This window comes from Saccopteryx bilineata, chromosome 3 (assembly GCF_036850765.1).
Source record: "Saccopteryx bilineata isolate mSacBil1 chromosome 3, mSacBil1_pri_phased_curated, whole genome shotgun sequence".
NCBI classification, from domain to species: domain Eukaryota; kingdom Metazoa; phylum Chordata; class Mammalia; order Chiroptera; family Emballonuridae; genus Saccopteryx; species Saccopteryx bilineata.
Window position 1 is genome coordinate 249626184 of NC_089492.1, and position 23599 is coordinate 249649782.

The following is a 23599-nucleotide window of genomic DNA, read 5'->3' on the forward strand; positions in this document are numbered from 1 at the left end:
CTCTACTCAAAATCACAAGCTTCCTATGCTCTGCTCTGGTCTCAAACTATCTTTCTGTCTTGCTTCCCTTCTGACTGTATTATTTATATGCACGAATACTTCTTGATGTACTGCTATTCCCCATCTGTGAGCTTCAGCATATGCTATTCCTTAGCTTACCTCTTTTTTTCCCATATATAAGCACCCGAAAAAGCTGCCCCAAGTCAAAGCTTAGTAAAATACCAATTCCTGCATGTAGCCTTCTTTAATTCCTAATCAGATACCAATGTGACCACTCCCTTCTTTGAAATATCATAGCACATTCTTTGCATTTCTTATATGGCATTATCCACATTCAGACTTGGGTTAAGATTAATAGCAAGGATTCAAGCTAGACTGCCTACAGTTCAATCCTGGCTTTGCCACTAATAGTGTGCCTTTAGGGAGGTTATATGATTTCTCTGTTTTCCAGTTTCCTCCTCTAAAATGAAATAATAGAAGTAACTATTTCAGCCTGACCAGGCAGTGGCACAGTGGATAGAACGTTGGCCTGAAATGCAGAGGACCCAAGTTCGAAACCTCGAGGTTGCTGGCTTGAGCACAGGCTCATCGGCTTGAGCATGGGCTCACCAGCCTGAGTGCGGGGTCACCAGCTTGAGCATGGGATCACAGACATGACCCCATGGTTGCTGGCTTGAGCCCAGGGTCGCTGGATCGAGCATGGAGTCATTGGCTGAGCCGCAGTCCCCAGTCAAAGCACATATGAGAAAGCAATCAATGAACAACTAAGGTGCTGCAACAAAGAATTGATGCTTCTCATCTCTCTCCCTTCCTGTCTATCCTTATCTGTCCCTCTCTCTGCCTCTCTTGCAAAAAAAAACTATTTCATAGTGGCTGTTTTTTTTTAAAGAGACAGAGAGTGAGTCAGAGAGAGGGATAGACAGGGACAGACAGACAGGAACGAAGAGAGATGAGAAGCATCAATCATTAGTTTTTCATTGTGCATTGCAACACCTTAGTTGTTCATTAATTGCTTTCTCACATGTGCCTTGACCGCGGGCCTTCAGCAGACCGAGCAACCCCTTGCTGGAGCCAGCGACCTTGAGTCCAAACTGGTGAGCTTTGCTCAAACCAGATGAGCCCGCACTCAAGCTGGCGACCTCAGGGTCTCGAACCTGGGTCCTTCCGCATCCCAGTCCGATGCTCTATCCACTGTGCCACCGCCTGGTCAGGCTCATACAGTTATTAAATAAATATTTGTAACGTGCTTAGAACAGCACCAAGAATATACCATATTTTTTGCTCCATAAGACACACCTCACCATAAGACACACCTAGGGTTTTAAGGTGGAAAATAAGAAAAAAAATATTCTGAACCAAATGATGTGTTAAAATATTTAATAAAATACTTTATTTCTTTGTTCTCTAAGACACACAGGCATTTTCCCCTCCATTTTTTTTGGGGGGGAAAGTGTATCTTATGCAGTGAAAAATATAGTAATAAGCATTGTTTGTTAATAAAATTTGTATAATTGTTTCCTCCACCCTATTTATAAAATTGTAAAGCATCCTTAAAATCTGCAGCTAATAATTCAACCCAGTACCTCTATGAGGTAATATTCAGATTCTTCCTAAGAGATCACAAATTAGTGACAATGACATACTGATAAAAGGCAGGAAAACTACTCTGCCAACAATATGTGCAAAATAGCTAACTTCTATGAGCATCGACTGTAAGCCAGGCCCTGAGCTAATTCTATATAGGTATTACCTCAAAAGAACCATTTTAAGATATCAAGTGAAGCAGTACATAAGCCTTACGTTCTTTATTTTCTACTGCTGGAGTCTAACCATTAATGAAGATCACAAGAGCCAATTATTTTAATTTATTTATTCATTTTAGAGGAGAGAGAGAGAGAGAAGGGGGGAGGAGCAAGAAGCTTCAACTCCCATATTTGCCTTGACCAGGCAATCCCAGGGTTTTGAACTGGCAACCTCAACATTCCAGGTCGACGCTTTATCCACTGAGCCACCACAGGTCACAAGAGCCAATTAAAGAATATAATTCTAGGAATCATTGTGCTAGAGCAGGGGTAGTCAACCTTTTTACACCTACCACCCATTTTGACACTTTATCCACTGCGCCACCACAGGTTAGGCAACCACCCATTTTTGTATCTCTGTTAGTAGTAAAATTTTCTAACAGCCCACCGGTTCCACAGTAATGGTGATTTATCAAGTAGGGAAGTAACTTTACTTTATAAATTTTGTAAAGCAGAGTTACAGCAAATTAAAGCACATAATAATAATAATTACTTACCAAGTACTTTATGTCGGATTTTTGCTAAGTTTCGCAGAATAAATCTTCATAAAACAACTTACTATAGTTAAATCTATCTTTTTATTTATACTTTGGTTGCTCCGATACCGCCTATCATGAAAGCTGGAACACCCACTAGTGGGCGGTAGGAACCAAGTTGACTACCACTGTGCTAGAGGAATATGTGAGGAGTTATTACTCCAGCCCATCTCTGAATTAACACAATGTCTTTCAATTTCCTTTCTGAGACCTCATGTTAAAAATGGCAGTTGAGCCTGACCAGGCAGTGGCGCAGTGGATAGAGCATCGGACTGAGATGCGGAGGACCCAGGTTTGAGACCCCGAGGTCACCAGTTTGAGCACGGGCTCATCTGGTTTGAGCAAAGCTCACCAGCTTGGACCCAAGGTCGCTGGCTCGAGCAAGGGGTTACTCGGTCTGCTGAAGGCCCACAGTCAAGGCACATATGAGAAAGCAATCAATGAACAACTAAGGTGTCGCAACGAAAAACTGATGATTGATGCTTCTCATCTCTCTCTGTTCCTGTCTGTCTGTCCCTATCTATCTCACTCTCTGACTCTGTTTCTGTAAAAAAAAAAAAGGTAGTTGAGGTCCTGACCAGTTGGCTCAGTGGTAGAAGTCCCAAGTTGCTGGCTTGAGCCCAAGGTCGTGGTGGTAGAAGTCCTCAGTGTATGGAAGTCCCAGGTTCTAGTCCTGGTCAGGGAACACAGTAGAAGCAACCATCTGCTTCTCCATCCCCCCCTCTTCTCCCTTTTCCTCCCACAGCTATGGCTCGAATGGTTCAAGCAAATTGGCCCCAAGTGCTGAGGATGGCTCCATGGCTTCACCTCAGGCACTACAATAGCTCAGTTGCAGAGCAATGGAGCAGGGCCCCAGATGAGCAAAGCACTGCCTGGTAGGCGGCTTGCTGGGTGGATCCTGGTCTGGGCACATGCAGGAGTCTGTCTCTGCCTCCTTTCCTCTCACTTAATAGAAAAGAAAAATAAAAGAGCAGTTGAGTGAGCCTTTGATTTGAAATGGAAGGGCTTGGAGAGGATAAGTTTAAGCAGGGCTTGAGGAATAGTGATACAACTTACGTATAATGTGTAAGACGTAGCACAGGGCCTTGCTCGTGGCAGGTACTCAATAAATATTTGCTGAATATATTAACTAGTAAACCATATAAGTAGGGATAGCTTTGGAGGGTTTGTCTTATTCATGGGATTCTACTGAGAGTAAATGTTGTTAGAACAATTAAAATTTTTTTTGTTGGTTCACTTGTAATTGCAGTGTTACATAGATTAGGTATGTACTGTTTTTGAATAAGGATTTCTGAACCTGCACAACCATATGTCTAGGAGAAAGAATTCATATAAAGACAGATAGTACAAATGGCAGTTGTTTTCATGAATGTCATCAGTACTGAAATGGCGATGGGAGCCTCTTAGCTTTTACTGATATACTAAAAAACCAGTTCCCAACACAAGCACCATCTTGCAAACACCAAGGATAGCAATATACGTTATCCGTTTCAGGATGACATCTGACCATCTTATTTGGGGACAGTAAGCTCCCACAAGGCAAGCATAATGTTCTTACTCGTTTTTGTATTTCATATCACAAAATATATTTAATTGATGTTTGTGAAACAGACAATTAAACTTCAAATATGAGAAATAAAACAACCTTCCAAAGTATAAAATCTTTTAATACTATTTAGGGCACAAATTATATAAAATTAGTTCACTTTAAAGATCTGCCTCTACCTTGTCTAGTCTATTAATGCTTGATATTTCAAGGCAGGACTGAGAGCTAACGACTGCTAATTATATTCCAGAAAAAATTAAGCATACACCCTGGCAACTATTTTCCATTTTCATCACAGAGAAAGGTACGGGTAAAGGCTTTCTTCACATAGGTCTTTCTCACAATAACAATACAGGGCCCTGAGCTTAAAAGTCCAGTAAAACATTCGTGTGCTTCTAAGTGCATACCACATACAGAATGTTTGTTGAATGTACAAATGAATAAGTAAAAAATGGCTGGCCTGACCAGGTGGAGGTGCAGTGGATAGAGCATCAGCCCTGGACACTGAAACCTAGATTCGAAATCCCAAGGTCACAGGCTTGAGAGAGGGCTCATCCAGCTTGAGTGCAGACTTGCCACCTTGAGTGCATGTACGTCAACATGAGCCCAAGGTCGCTTGAGCAAAGGGTCACTGGCTTGGCTTGCGCCCCCCAGTCAAGGAACATAGGAGGAGCAATTAATGAATAACTGAACTGAAGTGATAAAACTATAAGTTGATACCTCGCATCTCTCTCTCTCTCTCTTTCTCTCAAAAAATAAAAAAAAAGAGATAAGCCAGTCAGAGAAAGACATGTACGATATGATTTGAGGAGGTAGGGGAGGGTATAGGGAGAATAAATGGTGATGGACAAAGATTTCATTTGAAGGAGGTGAACATTCAATATGGTATACAGAGATGTGTTGTAGAATTGTGCTCCTTAAACCTATATAGTTATGTTAACCAGTATCACCCCAATAAATTCAATTTTAAAAAGCAGAGCCAAACCGACAATATTTTTTTTTCCATTGTGGCACTTAGTTGTTTATTGATTGCTTTCTCATATGTGCCTTGACCGTCGGGCTACAGCAGACTGAGTGATCCCTTGCTCGAGCCAGCGACCTTGGGTTCAAGCTGGTGAGCTTTGCTCAAACCAGATGAACCCACGCTCAAGCTGGCGACTTCGGGGTCTCAAACCTGGGTCCTCCACATCCCAGTTCGATGCTCTATCCACTGCGCCACCGCCTGGTCAGGCCAGACAATAAATTTTAACCAGTCAAGCTGAGTTTTAAAATAAAATTTCTCTGGCCCTGGCCCGTTGGCTCAGTGGTAGAGCATTGGCCTGGTGTGTGGAAATCCTGGGTTCAATTCCCAGTCAGGGCACACAGGAGAAGTAGATGCTTCTCCACCTCTCCCCCTCTTCCTTCTCTCTCTCCCTCTTCCTTTCCGGCAGCCATGGATGAGTTGGAGCAAGTTGACCCTGGAGCTGAGGATGACTCCATGGCCTTGCCTGGGACACTAAAATAGCTTGGTTGCTGAGCAACAGCCCCAAGGCCCCAGATGGGCAAGAGTATCACCCAGTAGGGAGGCTTATCAGGTAGATCCCCGGTCAGGGTGCATGCGGGAGTTTGTCTATCTGCCTCCCCGCTTCTCATGTAAGAAAAAAAAAATCTCTCTTTTAAACCACAATGCTTACTATTAGACATTTTAGAAATGATTTTTTTCTTCTTCTTTTCCAAATGAGAGGAAGGGAGATAGAGAGACATACTCTTACATGTGCCCTGACCAGGATCCAACCCTGTCTGGGGCTGATGCTCTGCCCATCTGGGACTATGCTCATAAACAAGCTATTCTTTAGTGCCTGAGGCAGAGGCTCCATGGAGTCATCCTCAGTGCCTGGGTCAATGTGCTGGAACCAGCTGACCATGGCTGTGGGGAGAAGAAGAGAGAGAAAGAGAGAAAGAAAAAAAGAAAGAGAGAAGGTAGTGAAGGAGGTGGAGAAATAGATGGTCGCTTCTCCTGTGTGCCCTGACTGGGAAATTGAACCTGGGACATCCACATGCCAGGCTGACATTCTACCACTGAGCCAACTGGCCAAGGCCACGAAATGATTTTAAGAAAATTTTAAATACAAGAAAAGACTTCACATGACAACTAGGTAAAAAGCACTATTTACATATCTCTGTTAATATGTGTAGAGTGGCCCTGGCCAGTTGGCTCAGCGGAAGAGCATCAGCCCAGTGTGCAGAAGTCCCGAGTTTGATTCCCAGCCAGGGGAATTGAACACAGGAGAAGCACCCATCTACTTCTCCACCCTTTCCCCTCTCCTTTCTCTCTGTCTCTTTCTTCTCCTCCCGCAGCCAAGGCTCCATTGGAGCAAGGTTGGCCCAGGCACTGGGGATGGCTCCATGGCCTCCGCCTCAGGCGCTAGAATAGCTCTGGTTGCAGCAGATCAAAGCCCCGATAGGCCGAACATCGCCCTCTGGTGGGCATGCTGGATGGATCTCAGTTGGGTGCATGCAGAGTCTGTCTGCCTCCCTGCTTCTAACTTTGGAAAAATACAAAAAAAAACCACAAAACAACTTAATTGCAGATACAATCATTTGCTTTTGGAACCTCACTTAAAAGTCATTTCAGGACTTAAACTGAGCGGTGCTTAAACATTACGGATACTCAAAAATACCATGTACTTAAAGTAAAAATGAAAAGATCCACTGTGAATGTTATAAAGTTAGTTTTATATCTTAATCAAAATGTAAATCTATCATTGATGATCACAGCATCCAAAGGTCAAAAGCACAACGAATGACTAAATAAATCACAATTTTCACATTTTGCCTACTTATAAAATTCCCCATCAATGATCTAGGTCATACAATATTATAAATTGATTTCAGTGTCAATTAATTAAAAAGTAAAATTTATATGTAACGTGTATTTTTTACCTTCATTCATGTATTCAACTATGAAATCTATACCTTATTGGCAAATCTTACCTCATTGTATCTGTTGCTGGGAATTTTGATGCTGGTTTTCCGAACTTCCATATCAACCACCAAACCCTGAACTACTGGCAATGTGTACTGGTAATTTCTGAAGTCCTGGGCAAAAGCAGATTCAAGTGGAATAATGAAGTCATCAATGACAGGATTTCATTATAGAAATAAAATTAGCAAAAGTGAAAAGAATGCCAAAGTTTCAAAATCCCATTTATCTAAATAATAAGGACAATGAAAGCCCCACTGTGCATACACTCCAGCTTTCTACGAGACTGTAAACTTATAAGGAAGTAGATTAAAAAGTTTCATATCTCTCTCATACACAATATTAAACAAATATTTGAAAATTTACCCTGCTTTAACACCACTTAACACTTTCAGAATTTATTTGTTAACTGTCTCTTCCCTAAGGTAAGCTCCAAGAGGGTAAGAGCTGTCACTTGTTTTGTTCTTATTATATTCCAAATGCCTGGAACATCCTAGGTACTGAATGAATATTTGCAGGGTAAAATACACAGACACACACAGCATCTAGTGTGACTAAAGCAAATGAGCAAGAATGGAAGGAGTCGAGGTCAAAATGATAGCTAACAACTAGATTTCATAGGGTCTTACAGGCCACCGTAAAGGATCTGTACTTTAAAAAAAAATGTTTTTTAGCCAAGTTTGTGTTTGGACTGTATTTACACAAAGAAGCATGGCAGCCTACACTGAACTAAATGAGTAAAAACTGGCTTTAAATAAGAACAAAACTTGGGCCCAGTAATCCCATGGTATCCTAACACTGGGACCAGGATGGCCATCACAGTCTGGGAATGGGGAGGGGCAGATTAATGCTGAGCACACGTGTCTATTGTTATGAAAGGAGTCTGGAATGTGTGATTGTTGGCCAGGGACACCCTCTAACTTCTTTAGGAAGGCAGATGATAAGGGAGCAAGGATGGAAGGAAGGAGATCAGAGAAACATAATAAAAATAATCCAGGCAACAGACAGTGATCATTTGGAAAAGTATGTTAACAGTTCAAAAGGTTGTGAGAAGTGTTCAGATTCTAGATATATTCTAGATATACTCTAGGAAGACAGGCTTAACATAAAAACAAGACAGAATGCTCTGTGCTTTAGTTATACATTACCTCTAGTCCTCACAAAAGAATCCTGCAAGGTCACTTAGATAAAAAGTATATAATCGGGGGCTGGAATCCTGCACTACTTCAGCCCAAAGCTCCTTATACTTATATGTATGTTGTTCTTTTCCACTAACATAAATCTTCACCTGCCTGAAGCACAGGGGCAGTGTTATAAAAAAATAAAATAAAATGAAATCCTCCTTTCCTTCTCCCATACAGACCCCAATAAGGGGGAAGAAAAATTCCCAACTTACTGCAAGAAGATTCATGATGGTATGCCCCGTCTCACCAAACAATGGCTTCCGAAATCTGACGCTGAACAGTGGGCATGGATAAACTATGGAAATGAGAAATGATTAGACTAAGCCTGGCATTTTAAATTAGGGTAAAAGAGATGTCATGATTAATACAGTTTCAAAATGTAATTTTAATGGCTCATTAGAACACATGACATTTAGAGCTCAAAAAGTTTTAGCACAATAGCATCACAGCCAAATCCTGAGCTCTCTACAAACCACACCAAGTATTTGATGACCGGAATAAGCCTTTTGATGCAGCTGTTTCAAAAATGATAAAAAGGTCTTAGGAAGCACTGTTCTTCAAAGTGGATTAATATGATACAGGAAATAAATATTTTCTGATTTTTCTGTGTTCAAGAAGGCTAAAATAATTGACTCCGAGACATCTCCTAACCAGGACCATCCTTACAGATACCAGGTGATCCCGTTAGCTGACTCACTCCTTGAACTCTACAGTTTGAATGTCCTGTGCAAGGCAAGAAGTTATACATGTTGGTTCATCTGCATACAATCCTTTCCTTCCCCTACTTCACTAGGCTGATTCATATACTTCCTTCACAGTTCAGTCCAGAGGCCTTGGTCTAAGACATATTTCTTATCTAATTCCTTCATTCTTGGTGAAGTGAGAGCCCATCTTGAAGCTCCTAAAGAACTCTGTTAACTTGGAGGATGTCTTTTATTACAAAATATGACTTCATGACATCTGTATGTCTTCTTTACAAATGTTTCCAAGGGCCAAAACCATGTCTTGGCCATTTCTGAGTTCTCAGAATTCGTAACACATGGTAGGCCTTGATGAATTAATTATTGTTAAGTTAATGAATAAATAAGTGAGAGGGTGAAGTGGACTTGCTGAGCACATATAATATACGGTTTTATAATTTATAAAACACTTTCATATCATTTAGTCCTCTTAAAAACCCTATAAAGTATAAAAGGCAAGTATTATTTCCAGTTGCAAAAGAAACTGACAATCAGACAACCTGAGCAATCTGACCAAAGCTACAGAGCTAGTATAAGTGGCAGAGTTAAGAAACTATTCAAGTGGTCTGATTTCTAGGCAAGGACACTTTCAATTAGGTGAAGAAACAAAGTTTAAAATAAAGCTTGCATTTAGTCCCTGATGTCTTTAAAAAGAATCACAACAGTTGTACTGCTACAATCATGGGCAAGGAAGTTCTTCTGTTGCTTGCCTTATCAACTGAGGGTATTTCTATACCACTATTTTCCAGTATCTTTTAGGTTACATAAAATGTAATTTGCTATAACTATTTTCCAACCAAGTGACAAAAAAATACAGTCACCATGTATAGATACTATAAAAAAGTTGCTTAAGTTCAAATTCATTTTTTCTCAAGATGATTATGTATTTATCAATGAACTATAAAACCAGTAAGCTTACAAGGTAATAAATAATCACCAACTTTCTCACTTGATATTGTTAATCCTTCCCATTCTAGGCAAAATAAGTAGAGATAATGGGTAAGTTTAGTTTAGCTATTTCAAGATACTACTTCTGCTGAACTGTATCACCGGGGGAGGGGATGTCTGAATATTTCAGGACTTGAGTCATTATGTCTTGCTTGTGTTTTAGAAGAAAGTATTTTACTACTTACGTCGATATTCAGCTCCAAGTCTCAACATTAGTCGGATGGGAAACACTTTAGCCCAAGGAGTTTCCCATTTCTGAATAAGAATCCCAAACAAGTAAGGTGGAGTTGGGAGTACAAGGTCTTGCAGTGACTGGTAAGTGGATGTCACATATAAGAACCCACCATGTTCTTTACTGCCAAGGAAACTTTGACTGAAGAAGGAATGTCCCAAGTTGCCCACAACATTCCCTAAAACAAAAGAGTTCATTGATTACATTATATTAATAAATCAATTATATATATAGGGTGTGTGTGTGTGTGTATACATTTATTTTTAAGTGAGAGAGAGAGAAAGACAGAGAGACAGTGAAGGGAGAGAGATGAGAAGCACCAACTCATAGTTGCAGCACCTTAGTTGTTCATTGATTGCTTCTCATATGTGCCTTGACTGGGGGTGCTCAAGCCAAGTCAGTGACCCCCTGCTCAAGCCAGTGACCTTTGGGCTCAAGCAAGTGACAATGGGATCATTTTGAAGGTCCCAAGATCAAGCTAGGTGAGCCTGTGCTCAAGCGAGCAACCGCAAGGTTTTGAACCTGGGACCTCAGCATCCCAGGCTGACTCTCTATCCACTGTGCCACCACCATTCAGGCAATCACATTTTTAGTAATCATTACTACTCAATACTAGCTCAGATATCACTGAAAACTAACTCTTAACTTTTCACCACAAAACATCCATGTTTTTAAAAAAATGAATAGCCTAACCTGTGGTGGCAGAGTGTATAAAGTGTTGACCTAGAATGCTGAGGCTGCTGGTTCGAGCCCCAGGCTTGCCCAGTCAAGGCACATATGAGAAGCAACTACTACAAGTTGATGCTTCCTGCTCCTCCCTCTCCCCTTTTTATTTTCTCTCTCTCTCAAAAAAGGGCACTTATTAAATGAACACTTTCCCCCCAATTTTATCAGGGTTCTGATGAACATGATATAATTTGTATTATACTGTAGAAGTTTGTCTAGCTAAAGCCAAAAATACTGATGCCCTCCTTAGATGGTGCAACTTTACTATGTGGATCAGAATAAGAATTATTGCCTCCAAGTTTACAAAAAAGAAATGTTAAGATTAGGTACCTGCTCTCACAGAGCTTACAGTCTCATTGAGTGAATAAAGTCAATTTATAAACATAATGAATTAAGACAATAAAGTACAGTTATATATGAGACATAGAAGGGAAAAGAAAATTTATAGAGAAGGTAGTATCACAGGATGTATCCTTTGTAATTTTGGTGGAGACAAATATGAAATGTAAACTTAGGGCTTATTTAAATTCTTATTAGGCAGATTTTATTTCCTTTTAACCACAAATGCCAAAGAGAGGGACAGACAGGCAGGAAGGGAGAGAGATGAGAAGCATCAACTCTTCATTGTGGCACCTTAGTTGTTCACCAACTGCCCTCCCATATGTGCCCCGACCAGGAGGCTACAGCAGAGTGAGTGACCCCTTGCTCAAGCCAGCGACCCTAGGCTCAAGCTGGTGAGCCTTGCTCAAACCAGATGAGCCTGCACTCAAGTCAGCAACCTCGGGGTTTTGAACCTGGGTCCTCTGCATCCCAGTCTGATGCTCTATCCACTGCGCCACTGCCAGGTCAGGCCACAAATGCTCTTTATTAAGCACTTTCTTTATTTTTTCTTAAATATTTCATTTATTCATTTTAGAGAAAGAGAGAGAGAGAGAGAGAGAGAGAAATGGGAGGGGGAAACAGGAAGCCTCCACTGTAGTTGCTTCCCATATGTGCCTGGACCAGGTAAACCTGGGGTTTCAAACCCACCACCTCAGCGTCCCAGTCGGACGCTTTATCCACTGTGCCACCACAAGTCAGGATTATTTTTTGAAGACTTTATTTACTCATTTTAGAGAGAAAAGGGAGAGAGAAAGGAAAGGGAGCACTTTCTAATTTAAGTATTTTTAAAATGAAACAGTAACAAATCAGCCCTTCATTAATGAGATATTTTCCTCAGTTTAGAATTACAAAAGAATTTACTGACAAGAGCTATTCAATAATGTAAGAGAAGCTATGTTCACTAGACACATGCAAGCTTCCACTGACACCTCTGAGGGAAGTAAGACCAAACACAAAACTCCCCCTCACAGAACTTAATGCTTACTTTCCTGGAACACTAGAGTCTGTTCACAGAACAGTTCAGTGATGAGTGACAGAATCCTCGACGAACATGGGGAGCTATATAAATACTGAGGTCCACAGTGAAGGGACCACCTCCCCACAAAACTCAGAAAAGCTCTGTGGGTAAGAGCCAGTCCACCTGTACATCATCATCATTAGGGCTAGTAAGTACTTTTGCCCCAGGATTTTAAGTCTCTATTTTTCCCCTTGTTTGATTCACTCATACTTTTTCTTCAAAATACTTGTGGGGATAGAAAATGGGTGAAAAATTGTTTAAAAATATTCTAGACCTGTTTTCTAAGTTCATAATGAATATGCATGCATATCCTTAGACTGAGATAGACTTCCACATTAAAAAATATAAGATCAAACTTCATTGTATTTGGGGCCTATACTTTTATCAGTAACATAACTAAATTGTTAATGAAAATAAAATTCAAAGAAAATGAATGAAACTTGATAATAACATACAAATCAGTAATATAATGCCCTAAAGCTTACATTGCCTTTTGATAAGTCTATATGAGAAAGAAACTTAAATTAACCAAAAGTTGGCCTGACCTGTGGTGGCGCAGTGGATAAAGCGTCGACCTGGAAATGCTGAGGTCACCGGTTTGAAATCCTGGGCTTGCCTGGTCAAGGCACATACGGGAGTTGATGCTTCCAGCTCCTCCCCCCTGTCTCTCTCTCCTCTCTCTCTTCCTCTCTCTCTCTCTTTCTCTCTCTCTCTCTCTCTCCCCTCTCTAAAATGAATAAATAAAATAAAAATTTTAAAAAAAAGAAAAAAAAATTAACCAAAAGTTCATCTGGGTTCACAATTTAAAGATACAAATTAATGAAGACTTTAGAATGAGAGTATGTAACAAAAAGATAGTAAAATATATATATATATTTTTTAAAGATTTTTATTTATTCATTTTAGAGAGGAGAGAGAGAGAAAGGGGGAGGAGCAGGAAGCATCAACTCCTCTATGTGCCTTGATTGGGCAAGCCCAGGGTTTCACACCAGTGACCTCAGCGTTCCAGGTCGACTCTTTATCCACAGCACCACCACAGGTCAGGCCAAAAAAGATCTTTCAAGGACCTGAAAATATAGAAACTTCCCAAGTGACCAGACACTGGGCCTCAAAAACACTCCTTATCTCCAAGTCCCAATGGAAACAATAAGTCAAGAATAATAGGCACAGCATTTTTAATAACAGAATGTTCTCTTAGGACTCCTTTCCTCCCAGTACTTTTCCACCACATGACAAAAAATGCTTCCCAAAGAAAGCACACCAATTTATTAATTCCTTCAATCCACAGTGTTTTTAATTTGTTGTTCCACTTATTTATGCACTCAGTGGTTACTTCTTGTAAGTGCCCTGACTGGGGATCAAACCTACAACTGTGGTGTTTCGGGGCAGTGCTCTAACCAACTGAGCCAAGGCCCACAGTGTTTTTAATGAAGTTGTCTGATGCACCAGATTGTTTGTTCTAAGGGCTGGTACACAGAGTTGAGCCAGGAAGATCAAAATCTTGCCCTCACAGAGCTTACATTCTAATAAAAACAAATAATTTCAACTAGTGAGGTTAGTGGCAAATGTTTTGAAGAAAATAAAACAAGGAAGATAATGTAAAAGATTGATAAAGACAGAAGAGAGAACATTTCTTTAGCCAAGAGCATCAGGAAAAATCCTCTGAAGAAACATTTGAGAACATACCTGAATGAAGAAATGAAACCAGCCAATAAAGATCTGAAAAAACAGCCATTCCATGTCTGGGAACAGTAAGTGCAAAAGCCATTAGCTGAAAATCGATTTGATGGGCTCAAAGGTCACAAAGATGATTCATGTAGCTAAAGCAAACAAAGGAGTGGTAGGGTGTAAGGTCAGAGACCTTTAGGGACTAGATCATTCCAGAACCTTGAAGTTTACATGAGGTCCTCAGGTTACCACAGTCTCAACATATAACGTTTCAAGCTTATGATGATCACTCCCATAAAAACAAAAAAATTAAGACATGTGTGTTCTCTGGATTACGCTGTTAGCATTGTACACAGATGAGATTCAGTAAGGTCAGAGCTGTTATGATGCCTTGCCATGATATAGGCAGATTTTGAAAGAGAAAAAGTCAACCTTCCAGACTAGTCTGGAACTCTTTAATTTTTTTGTATTTTGCTGAAGTGAGAAGTGGGGAGGCAGTCAGACTCCTGCATGTGCCGAACGGGGATCCACCCAGCATGCCCACCAGGGGGCGATGCTCTGCCTATCTGGGGCATTGCTCCGTTGCAACCAGAGCCATTCTAGCACCTGAGGCGGAGGCCATGGACCCATCCTCAGCGCCCAGGCCAACTTTGCTCCAATGGAGCCTTGGCTGCGAGAGAGAAGAGAGAGACAGAAAGGAGAGGGGGAGGGGTGAAGAAGCAGATGGGCACTTCTCCTGTGTGCCCTGGCCAGGAATCAAACCCAGGACTTCCACACACCACACTGACACTCTACTGCTGAGCCAACTGGCCAGGACTAGCCACTAGCCTGGAACAATTTTTTTTTTTTTTTTTTTTTACAGAGACAGAGAGAATCAGAGAGAGGGATAGATAGGGACAGACAGACAGGAACGGAGCTCTCTTCGTTCTCATCAGTTTTTCGTTCTGATACCTTAGTTGTTCATTGATTGCTTTCTCATATGTGCCTTGACCGCAGACCTTCAGCAGGTCTTCAGCAGACCGAGTAATCCTTTGCTCGAGCTAGTGACCTTGGGTCCAAGCTGGTAAGCTTTGCTCAAACCAGATGAGCCCGCGCTCAAGCTGGTGACTTTGGTGTCTCAAACCTGGGTCTTCCGTATCCCAGTCCGACACTCTATCCACTGTGCCACCGCTTGGTCAGGCTGGAACAATTCTTTAAGAAGGTAGAGAAGCCTACAACAGATCCTGTACTCTCTACATCAGCTGCTTCTCGAGATGAAACACCTGTAGTATAGGTAGAATCATCTCCAGTGTCTCCTGCATGTCCTTAGGCAATCCTGATTCACCTGACCCAGTAGCTCTAGCACCTTCTGCAGGTTCTCCTGCCTCTCCAGCTTCCTCCTCCAAATAGGTCACTCTCTCCCACCTTGCAATGCCCCTTCCAGTGTGCAAGCCAACCACAGGAATAAAGGTAAGGAATTTTTTTTAACACTCATTTTTGTCATTTTTTGTTACTACAGTACAGCATACAGTACAGTATATTTATGTCCTTTTTCTTTTTCTGTGGCTTAGTTGTGTTTTTATGTTCTAGAATTTGATTTTAAAACTGTGTTAGGATAGGTAAGTGACTTAGGCTAGGGTGTGTTTTGACATAGCAAAATTCGGGTTATGTAACTGTCGTAGAAATGGAACTGTGTCATAACCCGAGGACTCCTGCATTTATATTTTGTGTTCAAAATTGTCTTGTAGCCCTGACCAGTTGGCTCAATGGTAGAGCATTGGCCCAGTGTGTGGATGTTCCAGGTTCAATTCTCGGTCAGGATATACAGGAGAAGTGCCCATCTGCTTCTCCACCCCTCCATCTCCGCCTTCTCTCTCTCTCTCTCTCTCTCTCTTCCCCACCCACAGCCATAGCTTGATTGCTTTAAATGCATCAGCCCACACTCTCCCCAGAGCCTCTGCCTCAGGTGCTAAAAATAGCTTGACTGGCAAGCATGACTCCAGTTGGGCAGAGCATCAGCCCCAGAAGGGGTCTGCAAGGTGGATCTGGGTCAGGGTGCATGCGGGAGTCTATCTCCCCTCTTCTCACTTAGAAGAGAAGAAAATAAAATTGTCTTTTTGCTTTGTTCAGATGTTATATAAAAATTTTGAAAATCAGCCCTGGCTGGTTAGCTCAGTGGTAGAGTATCAGCCTGGTGTATGGAAGTCCCGGGTTCGATTCCCAGCCAGGGCACACAGGAGAAGTGCCCATCTGCTTCTTCACTCTTCCCCCTCTCCTTTCTATCTCTCTCTTCCCCTCCCGCAGCCAAGGCTCCCTTGGAGCAGAGTTGGCCTGGGCACTGAGGATGGCTCCATGACCAATGCCTCAGGTGCTAGAATACCTCCGCTTACAATGGAGCAACGCACCAGATGGGCAGAGCATTGCCCCCTAGTGGGCATGCTAGGTGGATCCTGGTCGGGTACATGCGGGAGTCTGTCTCTCCGCCTCCCTGCTTCTCACCTCAGAAAAAAAATAATTGAAAATCAGTAACAATGTAAACTTTACTATGCCCATGTCAATATTAATCAATTTACACTAATATTTCTCTTAAATTAATTGTTTTCTTGAAGAGGAAAACATTAAATGGGAAGAATAAAGTGAAGAATGCACCCCAGGACCCAGCACACAAAGGCAAAAAGAAAAATTACACAAAAAGCATTGAAGAGATTCTTAAGACTGATTTCGGAGGCTCTAACATCAAAAAGAAGTTCCAGAAGATGACAATGTTGGGAATGAAAAAGAAGTAATATTCAGAGATAATAACTAAAGATTTTCCAAATTGAAGAAGGAAATGTGTTTTCGGATCAAAAGTACACTTTGAGTACTCAGCAATAAAAAGAAAAAGATATCTACATATATGAACACATCTAAATCAATGGGACAGAATAGTGTCCAGAAACAGACCTACCTGTATAAGGCAAACTAATATTCAAAAACAGTGCCATGGTAATGCAATAGCAAAAGGACAGTCTTTTTAACAAATGCTACTGGAACAACTAGATATCCATAAGAAAAAAAGAAAGAAAAGAAAAGAAGAAAAGGTAAGGTGCTTTCAAGCATATCTCACTCCCTATACAAAAATTATCTCAAAATACAGTACAAACTTCTGGTAAGTCATGGTGATGTAATGTACAGCATGGGGAATACAGTCAATAATATACATTGCATTAACTTTGCAAGGTGACCGATGGTAACTGACTACTGTGGCGACGCTTAGCAATGCATACGAATGTCAAAACACTATGTTGTACCCCTGTATAACTAATATAGTATAACTAATATACTGTATATGTCAAACCTCAATAAAAAATTAACTCAAAATGGATCATAAATCTATATGTAAAAGCTAACAACTATAAAACTTCTAGAAAAAAATACAGAAGAAAACTTTTCTGACATTTAAGGCAAAGATTTCTTAGGAAACTAAGGTATAAACTATAAAAGAAAAACTGATCAATTGAACCTCATCATTATTTAAATCTTCCACTATTTAAAAGACAGTTTAAAAGATGAAAAGATAAGTGATGGACTACAATATAGTATCTTTAAACACTCTATATATCATATAATATAGGACTTGTATCCAAAACTTATATAGTACTAAAAACTCAGTATGAAAACCCAATTCTTCTTGCCTTTTATGTTTCCTTTTATATAAACAAAAACATATTCATTTTAGAAAATGTAGAAATGATAGGTAATAGGAACTATAATTCTATCACATACAAACTACCACTGTTTAAAATTTAATGAGAACATATCCATGCAATGTATGTACATATAAACATATGAGATTATATATACATGCACGAGCTTATGTATACATATACATGGGTAATATATAAACACACACATATATATAATTGCTAACCAACCCATTCTCTCCATTAACTATAGAACAGAAATTTATTTCATTCAATAAAAAACAACCCAATTTTAAACTGGGCAAAAGAGCTACAGATGGTAAATAATTATATAGAAAGATGCTCAATATCAACAGTCATTAGGGAAATGCAAATTAAAATCACAATGAGAGATACTCTACATAATACTCATTAAAAAAGCAGAAAAAATAAGCCAAACACAAAGATATGATTCCATTTACATGATCTTCTGGAAAATGCAAAACCATAATGACAGAAATCAGAGTAATAGATGTCAGGTGTAGGGTACAGGAGGTATAGAGATGATAAAAATATTTTATGTCTTGGTTTTGATGGTAGATATGCAACTATATGTGTGCCTAGACCAGGCATGGCCAGGATACAGCCCGCGGGCCCCCACATAATGAGTTTCTGCAGCCCACGATTAAATTTTAATATTCTCCACACGATGCATTGTGGAAATGAAATAAGTGGTACTTTTAAATTGTTATACATAAACTACAATATCTAACCATTGTACAACAATGAAAGTTACATCTCAGCTACTCAGAAGCAGAAAGCATCTTTGATTATTGGAAATCGAGATATTTAAGAGGATAGCGATACACGAAAAAGAATTCCACATGACTAATCTAGAGTTAACTTCCAATAATTGGTCGAATGGATTCGCGATACTACTTTATTTTTAAAACAAATTCCATTATGAAGATTTACAACTTTTGTACTCGTCTGTGCAATTTTTATAAGCAATTGAAAGACGGAAAATATGGAAATTTAAAAAAACTTGCCAAGGAATATTTAGTAATCTTCAGCTCAACTTATATTTGTGAACAAACTTTTTCTTTAATGAATCTAAATAAAAGTACAGCCTGACCAGGTGGTGGCGCAGTGGATAAAGGCATCAGACTGGGATGCAGAGGACCCAGGTTCAAGACCTGAGGTTGCCAGCTTGAGCGCGGGCTCATCTGGTTTGAGCAAAGCTCACCAGCTTGGACCCAAGGTCTCTGGCTAGAACAAGGGGTTCCTGGGTCTGCTGTAGCCCCACGGTCAAGGCACATATGAGAAAGCAATCAATGAACAACTAAGGTGTCACAACAAAAAACTAATGATTGATGCTTCTCATCTCTCTCTGTTCCTGTCTGTCTGTCCCTATCTATCCTCTCTCTGACTCTCTCTCTGTCTCTGTACAAAATAAAATAAAAAGGTTTCTTTTAAATAAAAGTACAAGATCAAGACTGAATGATTTACATTTGGAGGCTATGTTAAGAATAGCTACTACAAGTATAGAGCCAGATGTTAAAAAAATAGGCGATGTAAAGCGCCTCAACACGCGTCATATTAGTTTTTTTGTTAATTTGTTGTACTAAATTACTTATATTTATTCATAAACAAATTACATAATAAAATTTTGTTTACTTAAACAAATCATTTTTGTATTTAACTTTTTTTTTTTTATAGAGACAGAGAGAGAGTCAGAGAGAGGGACAGATAGGGACAGACAGACAGGAACGAAGAGATGAGAAGCATCAATCATTAATTTTTCGTTGCGACACTTTAGTTGTTCATTGATTGCTTTCTCATATGTGCCTTGACCACAGGCCTTCAGCAGACCGAGTAACCCCTTGCTCGAGCCAGCGACCTTGGGTCCAAGCTGGTGAACTGTTTTTTTGTTTGTTTTTTTGTATTTTTCCGAAGTTGGAAACGGGGAGGCAGTAGACAGACTCCCGCATGCGCCCAACCGGGATCCACCCGCACGCCCACCAGGGGGCGATGCTCTGCCCATCTAGGGCATCGCTCTGTTGCAACCAGAGCCATTCTAGCGCCTGAGGCAGAGGCCACAGAGCCATCCTCAGCGCCCGGGCAAACTTTGCTCCACTGCAGAAGGGGAAGAGAGAGACAGAGGAGGGAGAGGGGGAGGGGTGGAGAAGCAGATAGGCACTTCTCCTGTGTGCCCTGGCCGGGAATCAAACCTGGGACTCCCGCAAATGCCAGGCTGACACTCTACCACTGAGCCAACCAGCCAGAGCCATGCTGGTGAACTTTTGCTCAAACCAGATGAGCCCACGCTCAACCTGGCGACTTCAGGGTCTCGAACCTGGGTCTTCCGCATCCCAGTCCAATGCTCTATCCACTGCGCCACTGCCTGGTCAGGCTGTATTTAACATTTTTTAATTTTAATATTTTGTCCGACCCATGAAAACAGTTTTCTTTCTAATCTGGCCCAGGGGCAAAAACTGTTGGCCATGCCTGGCCTAGACTCACTGAACTATGTCAGAAAAGCTGAGTTCTAATGTATATAAATTATACCTCAATAAACCTGACAAAAAAAATTCACACAGAGAGTTTTTTGGGTTTTTTTTTTTTTTAAGATTTATTCATTATAGAGAGAGAGAGAGAAAGAGAGAAGGGGAGAGGAGCAGGAAGCATCAACTCCCATATGTGCCTTGACCAGGCAAGCCCAGGGTTTTGAACCGGCAACCTCAGTGTTTCCAGGTTGACACTTGATCCACTGCGCCACCACAGGTCAGGCACACAGGTAGTGCACTTGCAGAAAATCAAGCATAAAGAGAAAATCCTAAAAGCCACAACAGCAAAAAGACAAATAACACTCCATTAAAAACTAGACTGCAGGCCCTGGCTGGTTGGCTCAGCAGTAGAGCGTCAACCAGTATGTGGAAGTCCTGGGTTCAATACCCAATCAGAGCACAAAGAAGAGGCAACCATCTGCTTCACCCTTCCCTTCTCTCTCTCTTCTCCTCCTGCAGTCATGGCTTGACTTATCAAGCAAGTCGGCCCAGGCACTGAGGATGGCTCCGTGGAGCCTCCACCTCAGGTGCTAAAAATAGCTTAGTTGCAAGCATGGGCACAAAGGGTAGAGTATCAGCCCCAGACAGGGGTTTCCGGGTGGATCCTGGTTGGGGTGCATGTGGAGTCTGTCTCTGTATTTCCCTTACTATACCTAAAAAAAACCCAGACTGCCAGATATATCAGAAAATAATGGAGTAATGCCTTCAAAGCATTTGCTAAGGGGAGGTAAAAGGAAGAAATGAAAGAATGGAGAATTGAAGGGAAGGGAAGGGAAGGGAAGGGAAAGGAAGGGAAAGGAGAAGAGGAAGGAAGGAAGGACAGGAAGGGAAAAAAGGAAGGGAGAAAGGGAGGAAATCCGTTAACTCAGAATTTTATAACCAACTAATTATTCAACAGGGATGACAAAGAAAAAAAAATTCAGCCATACAAAAACTAACAGAGTTTATCAACCATAGACTTTAAGAAAACAAATAAATAGATGTATTTCAGCAAGAAAATCAAGTCCAAATGAAAACAGAGGATACAAAAGTTAGGGAGAAAAAATGACTGATATAACTAATAATTTTAATTGATCTGGATATTGATAACTGAATATCAAGCTTAACGGATTTTTTACAACTTTTGATTTTAGCCTTTGTAAAAACAAAACAAAACAAAAAATCCCATACCAGGTAAAGTGCTAAAATTTATAATTTCCTCAAACATGGCAAGTTCTAACCACCAAAATCAGCATCTGACATCAGGCTCCCAAATTTAAGACTATTATTATTTGCATGTATGTCTAAAAATTTTTTTTATCTATAAATAGTGCAGACTAAATCATAAAGCATTCCCACCTGCCAGGGCATCCCGATAAAGCTGCACAAAATGATTAAAGATATCCTTCGGCAAACACTTTTCATCTGGCAGACATTGCAGAAGAATGACTATCTCGGACTGACCCACCGCATGCATTCCCTTGGTTGTGAAACACCAGCACTTCCTGTTCACATCTATAAAGGGAATAAAAATAGAACATAAAGACATTCCTCTCAATTCTTAACCTTAAAAATGCACAGATATCTAAGTTATAATACAGCAAAGGGTAAAATAGGTCATTCTAAGTCTGTGTAATTCAACCTGTGAATTGCACTGCATTGAGCCAAAGAACTATTATAGAAAATCAAATATACCAATACCGCTGGCTCTAGGCAAACCCTTAGAAAAACAATGGGAAAGGAAGTAAAGAAGTATCAGTGAAAGAAATATACTGAAAATTTTTAATTCCTATTAAAAGGTATAATTATCAAAAGAAACATATTCCTTTAAAAATAAAAACCAAACTACATATTCTTAGCTATAAAGATTAAAACATATATTTCCCCATCTTTATTCATAAAAACCACTTCAATGAGGGAAATAATTACTTATGTAAGACCAGAAACAATAACCACAATAAAAGCCAATATAATAGTTTTGAATTCAGGTTGTGGCCTAAAAAATATTTTTTTAATGTACACATTAATCTGTGACTGAAAGATTCTAGCTGTTTTAATTATAGTCCTTTTTGGGAAAAAATTCTAGATAAACAACATGACTTTACTTGGCTTCATGCTATACAACGCAGTGAAAAGGATGGCTTCTGGACTACTTACTTCCAATTCTTCACCATAAAACTCTGCAGAGTCCTAATAGCATAAGCCAATGTAGTAAAAAATAATGTTCAATCCTTGACACTTTTATCATTTGTACTCCAACATAATGGGATTCCCAGAGGAAATGAACAGGGATTCAAATAAAATTATGAATACCACAATGTAAATAAAATCTAATAAAAGATCCCTTCTTTCACTTTGGCAATTGTTACTTTCTGGACCAAAAGAGGGGGTGCCCAATCCAACTATACTAAAATGGTGTGATTTCAGGAATTCTAGATTAGTTATTTTCTAAGTATAACTTATAAATTAGATATAATACATTGAAATTTTGAGCAAAGTATTTCTTGTTCTTTCTTAATTGAATTTATTGGGGTGACATTGGTTAATAAAATTATATGTTTCAGGGGTACCATTTTATAATAGATCATCTGTATATTGTGTTGTATGATCACCACCCCAGTGAGCATATTATTTTAAAATCTGCTCCTAGAAGGAAATATGGGAAGCATTAACAACTGGCCAAACATATAAGAATATGATTAGCAAGTACTGTAAACCAGACATCTGCATTTCATCAATGTAGAACCTCTAAGGAAATAGGTGTTTCTGGTTCCAAGGTCAACCTAAAATGAGCACACAGTGGGAACCAGAAGACTAGCCCCCAGTGCTTTTTTCCCTCTCTCCAAAACTGTGCCTATTAATGTTCATCCAGGATAACTATGTTCTCTATTTTCCACCATCAGCCTAGAATCAAGATTTTAAGTTACTGTCTTCTCTCTCATTCTGATGCCGAAGAAGTTACCAACTATTGAGAAGTTTCTTCTGAATCTTAAGATGTACTGAAGCTTTACTATGTGTTAGTTAACTAACACTTCTCCCAAATAAGGTTTTGCACCACAATTAAGGTTACTGATATTTAAATCTAGCATGTAAATTGTGTGACCCTCCTGGATAATTCGTCCACCTCTAGTTATCCTAGTAGTAAGCTGGGACATAACATACCCGTCTCAGGAAGAACCTCAGATCAGTTCAAGTTTTCTTTGGCTTTCCTCCATAGAGACTTTATCTACCTCATCCTTGTATGACTAACAGCGAAAGTTTCTGTTAGTCCTACAACTGTCCTCTGGAATATATATATTATTTTATACAAACCAACTTCTTCAGTACCCAGTTTTCAGTAAGATATGGCTCTATATAAAAATAGTATGTATAGGCCTGACCAGGAGGTGGCACAGTGGACAGAGCGTCAGACTGGGATGCGAAAGACCCAGGTTCGAGACCCCAAGGTCACCAGCTTGAGCACGGGGTTACTCTGCTGAAGGCCCATGGTCAAGGCACATATGAGAAAGCAATCAATGAATAACTAAAGTGTTGCAATGAAAAACTGATAATTGATGCTTCTCATCTCTCTCCGTTCCTGTCTGTCTCTATCTATCCCTCTCTCTGACTCTCGCTCTGTCTCTGGAAAAAAAAAAATAGTATGTATAATTAATTGAAAGCTTTATTTAT

At 40.1% G+C, this 23599-nt stretch overlaps 1 protein-coding gene across 2 annotated transcripts in view; it reads right to left on the minus strand.

The window, feature by feature from the left end:
* The window catches only part of ZFYVE9 (zinc finger FYVE-type containing 9), a 164217-nt gene that overhangs the window by 43354 nt on the left and 97264 nt on the right, over positions 1-23599 (minus strand). For both annotated transcript variants that reach the window (XM_066269192.1, XM_066269191.1), the window contains 4 exons: positions 21290-21445; positions 9904-10128; positions 8243-8325; positions 6858-6962 (listed from right to left, as the gene is read on the minus strand). In XM_066269192.1, the coding sequence (XP_066125289.1) occupies positions 6858-6962; positions 8243-8325; positions 9904-10128; positions 21290-21445 (569 nt within the window). The remainder of the gene's footprint in view (positions 1-6857; positions 6963-8242; positions 8326-9903; positions 10129-21289; positions 21446-23599) is intronic.